The sequence below is a fragment of the Gavialis gangeticus genome, unplaced genomic scaffold (assembly GCF_001723915.1).
Source record: "Gavialis gangeticus isolate Ggan-Ray unplaced genomic scaffold, GavGan_comp1, whole genome shotgun sequence".
Lineage (NCBI taxonomy): Eukaryota > Metazoa > Chordata > Crocodylia > Gavialidae > Gavialis > Gavialis gangeticus.
Window position 1 is genome coordinate 35,233,091 of NW_017729024.1, and position 13,439 is coordinate 35,246,529.

The following is a 13,439-nucleotide window of genomic DNA, read 5'->3' on the forward strand; positions in this document are numbered from 1 at the left end:
GGCTGGGCAGCTTGTCCCAGTCCCAACCCCAGCACCAATCCCTCCCTCCCCCACGCCTCTTCCGTCAGCCAACCCCAACAGACTTACCAGGTGGAGGCAGTCTGTTTACTCTATGGCCGAATCTCCAAAGCGGCTGAATCTTTTCTGAAGCTTTTCCAAATCTATTCAGATACTTCAAATTGATTCAGAGCTTTTAATTGGTCTCCCAATTTGATTTGGTTTCAGAGATTCAGTCCCTGAATCGGGCTGAATCTCCTCCGAATCAAATCAGCTACTGAAGCTTTGCACAGCTCTAGTAATGAGCCATGCCATGACACAATATGTCATCCTGCTCCCTCTAGGGCAGCTCCACATTGCCTCCAATTAATGCATGATTGGGGGAAATCTGATGTGATAAACCTACCTATATGACTCCTGTAACTGAGCCTTGAGTGAGTCATAGAAGTAGAATTAGAGCAGAAGAATGGACTGAAAAAAATAACTAGATATGTTAATAGCAACTTCTTAGAGCTGAAGTGCTCAATGTTTCTGCTATTACCTGGCTTTGGTTCTTATAGATACAGTCATAGTGCAGTATCGATCAGCATCTCAATAATAATAAAGGTAATTATGACCACACAGACCTGTAGCTTCACTGACATTCTTTTTGGAAAAACTACTCCCTGCCCCCGTTTTCCTCTGTCCGCCATCCTTATCGCAGTTTGTCATGGTATTTGTTAACAGCTCTGGAAATGTGTTAAGTATACAACTACTTTTGCTAACGACTGTTCATTTCCTTCTCTTCTAGTTGTCAGGCAAGTTATGTTGCGCCCCCAAAACCGTTTTGTGGACATTATTTCAAATATGATATCTAAGACTGAGGCACTGGCAAAACAGATGTACCCAATAGGTAAGATCACATGGAATTAAGACAATAAAGAGAATTGGCCATTCATTCTTAAACAGTATCAATAACAAACTTCTCGTATTGCCGTAGAGTTTATTCTCTCATCTTCCTTTTCTCCCCTTCTTGATCTACTCCTTCCTCCCTTTTACTATCCTAATATTTCTTACATAAAATAGATCACTTATGGAGAGAGAACTATTTTCTGTCATCTTAATTTGTAAAGTCATTTGTACGTGGTACTTGGTGAAACTATCTGCCTTAATTTCAGATTGCCCAGTCTGCCTACATCACATTCCACATCACTGTGTTGCTGTTCTTAGCTGTTCCCTGAAAACTAAGTGTATTGTTTCCTGTTTCTATTCAAGATACTCTGTCCCCTATTAAGACTAAAGATTTTGGAACACAAACATACGAACAATGGATTGTCGCCGTGCAGAAGAAGTGCAGAGTATTACAACTGGAAGATAAGGAGGAAGAGAGCAGGATTTGTCATGCTCTTTTTACTTATACTGAACATTTACGGGTAAGTAAATGACCCTGTCCCCATTCCATCGTTGAGAGGATGCAGTGGGCCCAATCCTCAGCAATATAAACTACTTTATTATGGAAGGAAGGCCACCTCAGGCATTTGGTAACTGGTGATTGTCACCCTTCTGGTGAAATGCCACCTTTTACTTAGCATCTTTCATAAAAAGTATATGTAGAAATTCAGGGTTACATAAGGTCTGTAGGTTAAATAGACATACTAACCCACTCTAATAAAACTGAGTATGGAAGGATCAAGTGGTGCTTCATTTTCTTTAGAGGTGTCTTCTCAAAGGTATACCACCGAATAATTAAATAATGAGAAACAGAACTTAAGAGCTTTTGCAAATAGCAAAACGCATAAGAAAATTGCAGGAAGACCGCTAACATTGGCCTTGATCTTGTGAAAACTTGCTGAAGTACTGAACTTCAAGCATCTGAGTAATGACATTGGACTGAGCCCTGAAACACATGTGTAAGTCTGTTTTGAAATCTGGATCAACATTTGTGGATAGGTCTGAGGCCTAACTTGCATTTTATTTACTGCAGTGGTAGCAGTAACTCTACAAGATTGGGTAAAGCCACTGTAAGGGAGATTAGAATTAGGTCTCCGATAGATATGAGTTGGAACCAAAGTTAGCAGATATTTCTCTGAAATATAGAAACTGGTGTAGAAAAGTGTATGTTTAGTAAAAATGGGTGAAAGGAGATCAAATATTTTAGTGTCTAGTGTAAAAGTTGCCTGAGATGTTTTATTAATAACAGTATAATTAAAATAACATACTAGCATTCCTGTGTAAATATTAAAGTATAAGTATTTCAAATACAGAAGTCTGTCTAAATGAAATTCACTGGATTTTTTCTATGCTGATTAAACTTCTGAATTAAAAATGGTTCTAAGACTATCCTCATCTTTACAAACAGAAATATAATGATGCCCTCATTATCAATGAAGATGCACGCACCCAAGATGCCTTGGGATACTTGATAGAATTCTTCAAGAATATCAAAAGCAGAGAGTTTGATGAGAGAGAGCAGCAGTTAACAGCAAACTTTGAAGGTACTTAGCCTGCCTGAAAGATGCAAATACTAGTTAGAGACAGGCATCATTCTGGAGTGTCCAAGTCAGGCACAGTCCCTGTCTCCTGTCTTTCCAGTGTAATGTAATGATTGGCCAGTTATCAGGCCTACAGTTTGGGACCTTCAGGGTTAAAACCACAAGCCTGCTACCTTTCAGCAAAAAGGGTAGTAGCTAGCAGCTATTAACTGGTTAATCTGAGTCAACTCACTAGAAGTGGGTACATTCTCTACATGTTACACCAGGATGTGGGTGGGTTGCGCTCAGGAGTGGGATAGATTTTTCAAGAGTGCATTGAATAAGAACTGGGGGAAAAGAGCAGGCCTTAGAGTCACCAGGGGCAGCAACTTTACACTAGCCAAACTATTGCACCCCCCCCCCGGCTACACACTGCAGGGTACCCTCTTATGGCATCACACTCAGCTCCCCAGTCACAGGCTGCCCTGCTTTGCTGTGCTGTGTGGGCTTCCTGGGTTGCAGGCTTCCCTGGCACCACAGGCTGTGCAGCCTTCTTGGGTGGGAGTGAAGTGGAAGCTGGAAGAAGGAGTGGGAGTCCGGAGACTTTGGCTGCTACTGCAGCCAGAGTGATGTTGGGGAGGGCAGCTAGGTGGGAACCAGGAGTGCAAATTAACCCCTCAAGGGATGCCCATTGCAAAGCATAGAGCAAGAGTAGGATACATCTAGGAGGAGAACATGTTCTGCACTCTCTGATGCTCAGTTTCATACTTCTCCAGTACTCATGCATAAGTGTTCTCTCCCAGTGCCTCTGGAATCTAGTATGCAGCTACTTGTTCCTTCTGTCTTTGCACTGTAAAATGCAATGCAACTGCTATGGGTGCTCGTTAGTAACCATGCCCAAGAGTGAGTGCCTGATAAGCGGGACCTGTTTTTATGGTCAGATGCAGCATAGGCTTGACTCAAGTGTCCTAAACTTGGGTCAGTGAAAATGGTTAATGGGCTGGGGCACATGATTTACAAGGAGAGAGTCAAGGAACTGGGCTTATTTAGTTTGCAGAAGAGAAGACTGGGAGGGAGGTGTTGATAGCAGCAGCCTTCAACTACCTGAAGGGTGGTTTCAAAGAGGATGGAGCTGGACTATTCTGAGTGATGGCAGATAACAGAACAAGGAGCAATGGTCTCAAGTTGCAGCAAGGGAGGTTTAGGTTGGATATTAGGAAAAACTTTCTCACTAGGAGGGTGCTGAAGCACTGGAACAAGTTACCTAAAAAGGTTGTGGAAGTCCCCACTGAGAAGAGCCCCATGCAGCCCTGGCTGCAGCACACTCTGCCCTATGGAGATCCAGGGGCACACATCTCCCCCTCCCTCCATGAGCCATGGCTCTGGCCCCACCTGCCCTGCCTGGGTAGTGCCTGCTCCTGCCAATGCCCCTGCCCCTTCCCTCACCACAGGGGGTATTGATCTGCCCCCCCCCCACCCCTCCGCACACACTTCCTTCCATCACACCGGACTTACCATCTGGAGGCAGCTGTATCGGAAATCGGATTGGTATTGGCCAATATGTCTCCTAAAATATCGGCTATTCGTACCAGCCCCAAAAATCTCTATTGGTGCCCCCCTGCTAGTGAGGCTGGTGAGAATTCATGGGCATGTGGGAAGAGTCCCTTTGGAGCCAGCTGCAGGATTGCCGTGTCAGTTAATAGAGAACCAGCAGAACAGCATTTTTGTTTCTATACTATATTTACTTGAATTCAAGATGAGGTTTCCCTCCATCCAAAATGGGGGTGGGGGTGGAAAGCCTCATCTTGGATTTGAATATTGGGGCCAGAACTGCCACCACTGCTGCAGCAAGATGTGTACAGCAAGAGAGAGGATGCACAGGAGAGAGAGTGTGACGTGGGGCAGGGACTGGGGGAGGCGGGGGGGGCATACAGGGCAGCTTGAGGGGGAGTCAAGGACAGAGTGTGGTGCAGAGCAGGAGCACAGAGAGATCATGCAGCAGCTGGGGAGCTGCCGTGGATCTAGCTGTGGCCCCAACATGGGGCCAGGACTAGAGCTGGAACTGCAGCTGGTGCTGTTGCAACCACTGCTATCCTTGGTCCAGGGCCAGAGTCAGAATCATACAGGAAGCAGCAGCAGGGGGCAGGCAGTGGGGCTGGTAGATAGAGGAGACAGGCCAGGCACTGGGAGCAAGTTATGTGGGGAGTAAGAGGCTGGGATCAGGCTTCCTGTCTCCTGCTGTTGCTTTCTATGTGACAGTAGAAGACAGAAAAAATTAAGACAACCCTAACAATAATTAGACTCTATACATGGAAAATTGTAATACATTTATAATGTTCCATGTATAGAATCTAATTATTGTTAGGGTTTTTTTAAATTCAAGGTCATCTTAGATTTGGGTAAACACAGTAGCTTGATTCCTTTTGATGCAGTTTTCTGACATAAACTCCAGAGCAGGTGATATGGTGTTCCAAGTCTGGCTGTTCAGTGTGAGTGACACAGAATTAGCCTGATTAGGGTTTTGTTACATAAAAAAATAGTTTTGGTTCTTTTGTTGTTTAGAAAAAAACAGCTGAGAAATGGGGTTTGGAAGTGAAATGATACAGGAAGCCAGTTTGGCATATGATGCTAGATCTGTGTCAGAAATCTGTCAGGTAGAAGAGGTTGTTTTAGTTTCCTACAGTGAGGATGTGTATGTTTTCTTCCAGAGAAACTGCAGGAACTGACTGAGCTTTCCACTGATGAGTCAAATGAGAATCCCAAACTGCAGGAACTCTCTTTCATCCTGGATGAAGAATACCACCAAAATCCTCAGACTCGGACCCTTCTCTTTGTTAAGACGAAAGCTCTAGTGGTTGTAAGGCCTTCTTTTCTAATAGTACATCAAAAGGCAACAAGGAAATAACTCTAGTGCACAACATTTTCCTCCCATTTGTAGTGGGTGCTCCCCAGAAAGGGCTCATGTACATGACGGCCATAAAGAAGTGCTGGGAGGCTTTGCAATTTGGGCATGTACTGTTACCTGTGAGGCAGGGTCAGCTCTTCAAAAGAAAGCCATCTTTGGTCCAGCCATGCTCTTGGTGACCACTCTCTTCATGACCCTTAAGGAGTCACTGAAGATGCCCTAATGCAGTAAAGCTAAATCTTTTGGCCCTGTGGGCCAGGTGAGTGGCAAGGGGCCCGTCCCTGGGGCAGATCTGGCCCTGCATGCCTGGATCAAGCCACACGTGGTCTTAGGCCCTTGGGCCCCATGCCACCCCTGCACATCAGGACCAGGCTTTATGCTGCCCTGAGTACCCAGTTTAGGATGCATGGCTACACTGTTTGGACTGTGAGGTTCCCCATGGGTTTGGAAATTTGGCAGCATGGGAGCGATGCCACCATTTCCCCACTGCCACATTTTTGGACACATGGGGAGCCCCGTGGGCCAAGTGACACAATGCCAGGGACTGGATGTGGCCCACAGGCCAGGGGTTGAACACCCATACTGTAGCCACATCTGTCATCTCAGCTCCTTTCCCCTTTTTTGTCTTTTGAAGATTTAAGTTTCATGCACATCAAAGTATATTATGGAAAGTAGTGTTTTGCTTTCTCTGCGGCTCAGAGGTTTGGTGTCACAGTGCTCTAACAGTTGAAAAGCATCTACTCATTACAGAGTAGGTGCTAAGAATACTTATCATTCCTGAGTTAGGCCTTTAGTGCAGGGGTTGTCAACCAGGGGTATAGGGAAAGGGGCTGAGGGTACGCATAGGTGGACAGGTATGGAGAGCTGCAACCCACCACCCCACGCTGCCACCTCTTGGGAGCAGGGCCGGTGCGGGGGGCAGCAGCTCCCCTCTACAGGCCACACAGGTGCCACCCAGCTGGCTGGACACAGGGGGGAGGAGCTCACACACGGTGGCTGCTGCCATCCATCACCCCGTGCCGCCACCATCTGCAAGCCCCCGCTCCACGTCTGGCCACTGCCACCCTGTGCCTGTGCTCTGCCAGAAGGGGTACACCCCTTAAAAAAAGGTTGAAAACCCCAGTTTTAGTGTATTGTTATCTACAGAGAACATCAACTGTAAATGGCACCCAGGAATCCTTCACACAGGATTGTCTCCTGCGAATAATCTGTCCCTAGCACTGCATGGATAGCAGTAGTGAAGTATGTAAGTGGGCAGATTCATTTGTGGTTTTGATTCTTGCCCTATGCAGTTTCTTTTATCACAGCAATGCCCTCTCAAAGACTCTGTACATTCCCTTGTCATCCTGGACTTCCTACTTCTCAGTTTGAAAAATATGAGGCGGGGTTCAGGAAATCACCAGGAGGCTGGGGGTTGGACTCCCGCTGAGGTCCCTCCCAACCCTAATATCTATGGATTTGCAGAGAATAGTTTAAAAACTGCCATATCTAATACTTTAGAAACAATTACTAAAGTCTTACTTGTTTTACAGGCTCTGAAGAAATGGGTAGATGAAAATCCTGCACTCAGTCATCTAAAACCAGATGTACTGATGGGACATAACAGAAATCAGAATATAGGTATGGGGAATTGCACTGAGGAAAACAAATTGTTTCACCACCTGTGTTGTCAGATTGATCTGATCAAATTAATGCTTTTCCATATTGAGTCTTGTGTGTTCAAAGACACTTAAGCTAACACTATGATTACCTCAGCAGTGTTAGCTTGGGTTCTGATAGTTACAGGAGTCTTTAACCAAGTGATTCTCAACCAGGGTGTCATAGGACCCTGTGGGTGCTATGGGGTGGATGCTGTAGGGTGCTGCATAGTATTAGTCCTGTTGGGTTTGCAAAAACCTACACAATCCACAAGAGAAACTCAGATATTTTGAATAGAAATCTGTAGTGTCAAAAATATTCTGACCTGTTGTAGCCTTTCTGAGCTCTTAGCAAGAGAAGAATTGCTGGATTGTTTTTCTGTAGTCAAGAAAGAAGTGAAAGTTAAGAGTTGGCATTTTCTGAGGGGTGTAAAGGGTTCTGGGAGGCTAAGACAACCGAGAACTAATGATTTAATCGCTTGTATATAGCCACTTAACTTTTCCTGCCAGAGCCTTTGTCTAACTTGACTTGGGAACATGTTAGTATTTAAAATAACCAAGGACTTAAGTCTCATTGAAACAAAGAAGCCTGTTTAAAAGGCCAAATGTAAAATTACTTGTCAGAGACATGCACAGTGTTACACTTCAGTGAGAATCCCCTTTGTGCAGTGCAGGAAGGCAGACAGTTGTATCTCCTGATCTGAAGCATTTCTTTTGCAGTCTCAGTTGTGAACAGACTGGCATTTAGCACTAACTGCATCCCCTAAATAAAAGTAACAACTGTTTACTTGCTCTAAGAGTTCTTCAGCATCTCACTGACAGTGCTTCACACGGATACTGTACTGTAGGTATGACCCTTCTACATCAAAAGGGTGCACTGGACTCCTTCAGAAGCAGTGGAAAAAGCAAGATGCTAATAGCTACATCCGTGGCTGATGAAGGGATTGACGTTGCTGAATGCAACCTCGTTCTTCTCTATGAATACACTGGCAACGTCATCAAAATGATCCAAGTCAGAGGTATGGGAAACTGGAAGTGGATCTGTGCATGGTGTAGGTCCAGAAAGAGATGCGATTGAAAGCACCGTGGACTGGTGCTCATGTTTATTTCAGGTGTAGGATGAATGGTTGGGCTGGGACAGAATTTGCTGACACTTGCTTAAAGAACTGGTGAGCCATTGCTTAGGTTCTTCTCTGCATGCCTGTGGATTGTACTTATTACATGAAGGACAAAAAGCACCATGATGCTATGTTTTCAAGGAAGGACCTAAGAGGCCAATTTTGTATTAAAACAGATATAAATATGAATGGAAGAAAAATTCTTAAAATTGGAAATATTGCAAATTATACCTTCCTGGAGACATCAGAAGAAATTTCAGATAAGGGTGTCTTGCATATTTGCTGTGCCCCTGTGCACATTTTTCCCACTGGTGGGCATAATTTGTCTCTAAGCTTATGTAGCACAGTGCATTTTGGTGAAATGTCAATGGAGGAAAGCAAAAGTGAGACCTTTGGATTTCTGAGCCTGTCTGCACTTACTGTGGTGCTGAAAACTACTGTGTAGTCCAGCCACAAGAAGGAGACAGACGCACACTGTAATCATGGATTCACTTTTAATGAGTATAGTTGAAAGCAGGTCAAAAATTACTTTATTTTTAATCCATCTGTGATATTTAATCCTGTGCTCTGAAGTAGTGAATTTCATAGCCTGACTACAAATGCCATGGAATGGTTATATTTTAATTGTGTTAAAGGGACAGGTTGTTGGCCTGGTTGTCAGTCTCCTGACTTTTGGGGTTTGTCTCACATTCTCACTGTCTCGATTTCATTTTTATTTTGTACTAAATAATTACCCCAAATTTACATATTTTGGGTTAACCTCTTTTTCTAAGAATGCTATTAGAAATGCATAGGAAAGAGGCTAGGTAAACTGAATCCACTTAAGATCATAAACTTTGTAACTCAGTGTGAATAATATTTAGTTGTAGTAGAAACCTCAATCCTATTTTTGTTGCTGTTTTATTATATGGCAGCACTAAGACCAACTGAGTTTCAGGTCCCATTGTGTTCTGTACAAATGTAGAGTGAAGAGGCAAGTTTCCTTGTTGTGGTAATCCCTAAACTTCTGCATTTTTGGTAGTTATCCAGCAACATGACAGATAACTAATGAATAGGACTAAGAATGATATCCCTCAGCTGGTCTTACAAGCGTTTCCAAGACAGTAAACCATGGCTGCTGACCACCAAGCATGTCTGAGCTTATCACACCTAGAGACCAGGCCTTAGACACTGGGGGGTTAAAAATATTACAAACTGATAAAGAGCACAGGCCCAGTGAGGCATGATCATGTTTTTTTAAAACCATCAAGGTAAGAATGCTTCTTTGGAGGTGTTTATGCATTGAAAGGGAGTGGCCTAGTGAATATTAGATGGAGGGCTTCTCCAAGCATGTGCTCAAATTTGGGAACAGACCAGGAAAATAAAATGGACCATGAAAAGCTTGGTGTTTCTAATATTGCTGTACCTGCAGGGAGATGTAGGCAGGGATTGACAGGGACACAGATGTAGGCAGAGACCTTGGCAGGGACTGACACCTATGGATTCAGTCATTTCTGTACATAAAGCTATAAAAAGCTAAATGTGTTACTCCTTAGGTCGTGGCAGGGCAAAAGGTAGCAAATGCATTCTAGTGACGAGCAAAAGTGAAGTGGCTGAGAAGGAGACAGTCAATGTCTGGAAGGAAGAGCAGATGAACAAAGCCATTAAGGAGATCCAGAAGTGGAGTGAGGAGCAGTTTTTAAAGAAGGTGGGTGTGCTTGCTAGTAGTCTTTTCAATAAAAATTAGAGACATAAGATAAATTGTCAGTTGCTACCAGCGAGGCCTTCAACCGGCTAGTGTACTCACCTGGGGAGCATTCATCTGTCTGCATCAGGTCAACACAAGGTCTGTATCCCAGGTTCTCTTGTGTAATAACCTTTTGTATAGTATGTGCTGCCACCGGCTGTAGAAGGTTGGTGGTCAAGTGGATTTTATCTGCATAGGAATAACTGTGCTATTTTGCATGTTTTTCTTTAACTTGGTGAATTGGCAATTCTGCCTAGGGCTTGGATTTCTAGACTAACATGAAAACACTTCTAATGGAGCTGAGAGGAGAGAGAGTGAGCAAATGAGCTTCAGACTAGTTAGTTAATGTGTCCACCCTGGTGGTTCAGACTTGTGTTCTGAACCATAGCAATTATTTTCCAGGTCTATCCAAATGATTTGTTTTAAACCATTTCAGTTTCAGTGATATTAACTAGTCCTGTGCGAAGCGGCTAGTATTCGCTTCAGATTTGGATTAGGCCAATTCTGAAGACAGTGATTTGATTCAGTGATTCGAATCACTGTCCCAAATTGATTCAGCTGAATCTGATTCGGAGATTCAGCTGCTGACGAATCTCTGAATTAAGCAGGCCTCATCCCCAGCAACCAGGCCTTTTTTTTTTTAAGCCCCACACTTGCTGGCTGCTGCCGGGGGGGGGGTGGAGGAGGTGTGATTCTCGCTGCCCAACGCTGCGTGGGGGGCTCTGCCATAAGCCCCCAACAGCCATTGCAGTAGTCCGTGAATGCGGGGCTTTTTTTTTTTTTTTAAGAATAGGGAACTGGGGAGGGTGGGGCAGCCATGGGTAGGGCTGGGAGAGCGGGCGGGGGATGGGGGTTTGTGGCAGAGCCCCCCACACACAGCATGGGGCAGTGGAGGGCAGCGGGATCATCCCCCTCACCTGGCAGCAGCTGGTGACTGGGGGCTTTTTTTTAAAGAGCTGGAAGTTGGGGCTGGGGGACACTCAGGGGGGCAGTGGGAGCAGATGGGGAATAGGGCCTGGTGGGGGTCCCCACCAACAACAGCCTTTGGGTCAGACTCAGCAGGCATAAATCCAGATGGCTGTATTGACGTGGATGCTACTAACGTACTTGGGCCAGCACCAAACTTCCGCCACTGCTGAAGCAAAATATAGCATGCAGTTGACATCAGCATCCTTGGGGCTATACTGCTTTACACCACTTGCATTCCTGGCCTTACAGGATTAGACCAGACAATGGACATTGCAGTGTCAGAAGTGAGACTTTGTAAGTCTGCTAAAATCTTGACTACTCTTTGAGCATGTTCAGGTATGATTTTAGATGTTTTCCACATGCCACCAGCCTTGGTAACCTTTTGAGACATTTGCTGGACTCATTATTTCTGTTCAAGAATTGATGGTCAAAAAGCCTGTTGAATGTGTCTTCCACCTCTACAGCAGTTCTTAAGGTAATTGGATTAAGCACATCTGAAATAAGATGCCTTTGGTGTGGGAACAATTAGAGCTTAGAGAACTTGAGAGGTTTTCAGAAGCAATAGTCTAAAGGAGGTTGAATGTCAATATATCTCTGTTTTTGGGGTCAGATCCACAGCTGGTGTATATATAAGCATAGATGTATCAACTCTACTGGAACAGGTCAGAGTGATGCCAGCATTTCTCTTAAGTGTGTAACCCATTTTGTTTTTAATGACTTGCTTTTTAGGTAAAGGACCTGCAAAACAAGGAAAAGATCATACGAGATACCCGAAGGAGACAATTAAAACCAAAGATGCCAAAGAGCACTAAAAGGCTCTTATGTGGGAAATGCAAAGTGTTTGCATGCAATACAGATGATATCAGGGTCATAGAGGTAAGTTCTTGGCACAAAAGTCTGCCAGTAGAATGCTGTACAAAACTTTCAAGTCCAGCTTCAGTGTTGCTCAATGTGAAATGTAAAACAACCAGTTTGTATATTGGTTCCGTGGTCAAGCTAGCTCTGTGCGTTGACTCCAATAGTGACCAGTAGGGGTGTGCAAAGTGGGCGCTATTCAATTCAGACTTGGCCTGAATCAGGGACAGTGATTCAATTCATCGATTTGGATCACTGTCCCTGATTCAGTTCGGCTGAAGCATTGAATCTTCAGATTCGGATGACTCGGAGAATCAGTGATACAGACACACCTTTATATGTTTTTTCTACATACCTCAAGGTACCAGTGTAGCTCATGAATGCTGGGGCACATGGAGCAGCCCACAGGAGTGTGGGGGGGCCCCCCATGTGCTTGGCGGCAAATCTGGAAGTGGACCGGAAGTACTTCTGGTCCACTGGGGAGTGCACTGGGGGACCCCCCGCTATGCCTCTCCAGCTTGGCGATCAGCCATGAGGGGACCCTGGGTGCCCCCCCAGACCTAGGAGGCACCAGTTGCTGAGCTGGGAGGGCATGGGGGGGCCCCCCTGCGTGCTCCCTGGTGGACCTGGAAGTGGACTGGAAAGGGCCCTCCTGTGCTCCTGTGGGATGCTCCATCTGCCCCAGCATCACAGTGTTCATGAGCCACCTGCTACCTAGAGGTATGTAGAAAAAACATTTAAAACTGTGTCTATGTCTGAATCGCTGAATCCTTCCAAATCTCTCCGGATCGATTTGGACAGTTCCGATATGATTTGGTGAGGTTAAAGGGTCCTCTGATTTGATTAGGATTCGGAGATTCGGCGACTAAATTGGGACTGATCGCCACTGAATTGAATAAGGGACCAAAGCTTTGAACAGCACCTACTGGCCAGTATTGCTCATTTTTAACAAAGGTGCAAAAATCAACATAGTATGTTATAAAAGAATAACTTGAAGAGGTGAAGAGTCTTCCTAATTCTGTGCTCCTAAGAGTTTAACTAATGTCCTGAAATACAGCTTATATCTGTAATATTTTTGTGCTGTTATTTTTGTGCTGTTTTATGCAATACTGGGGCCAGGTACAGACATTATACATAAACTGGTATACGTCATCTGAAACCGGTCTATACCCATAACAGACCAGTTTGGCACGCGCAGACGGGTTTAAAAATGGTGGAATCCAGTCATTTGCCCTCCCACCCAAGAGCAAATGTGTGTTCTGTTCACTACCGATCTAAACTATGCCACTTAAACCGTGTAACTTAGATTGATTCTGTCCCAGCTTTTTGAATGTCTACCTAGCCCCATGGCTAATTCCCACACATCTCTATTCTTTTTTAAATACTAATAAGTTCTTTAGTACAGTACTAACATCTGACAGTGAGTTTGACTGGTTAATTATGTATTATATAAAAAATGTCCCTTTGTTCTTGTGTTATGACAGAAGGTATATAGACCTATAATACCTACTGTCTCTATGCCAGTGACTTGGATCTTCCTCAGGGTTCTCTGTCCATTACTACTTTTTTTTTTTTTTTGCGATTTGTTAGCTCGTCTAATAAAAGGTATCGTGTCTGGACCAAGAGATTTGCATTTCTTTTTGTCTCAAACCAACACAGTTACCAAATACATACCAGGTAGAAAAGAAACTTCATCTGGTGCACAGGAGGTAAAGGATGTTGTGGGTCCCCTGGGTTTTTTCCAAAGTCCATTTGCGTAGAAGTTGCTCTGTGAATATTTGG

General features: G+C 44.4%; 1 protein-coding gene across 4 annotated transcripts in view; it reads left to right on the top strand.

The window, feature by feature from the left end:
* The window catches only part of DDX58 (DExD/H-box helicase 58), a 46,203-nt gene that overhangs the window by 26,746 nt on the left and 6,018 nt on the right, over positions 1 to 13,439 (top strand). For all 4 annotated transcript variants that reach the window (XM_019517024.1, XM_019517025.1, XM_019517023.1 and 1 more), the window contains 8 exons: positions 788 to 889; positions 1,252 to 1,409; positions 2,336 to 2,471; positions 5,156 to 5,304; positions 6,885 to 6,972; positions 7,838 to 8,008; positions 9,643 to 9,794; positions 11,532 to 11,678. In XM_019517024.1, the coding sequence (XP_019372569.1) occupies positions 788 to 889; positions 1,252 to 1,409; positions 2,336 to 2,471; positions 5,156 to 5,304; positions 6,885 to 6,972; positions 7,838 to 8,008; positions 9,643 to 9,794; positions 11,532 to 11,678 (1,103 nt within the window). The remainder of the gene's footprint in view (positions 1 to 787; positions 890 to 1,251; positions 1,410 to 2,335; positions 2,472 to 5,155; positions 5,305 to 6,884; positions 6,973 to 7,837; positions 8,009 to 9,642; positions 9,795 to 11,531; positions 11,679 to 13,439) is intronic.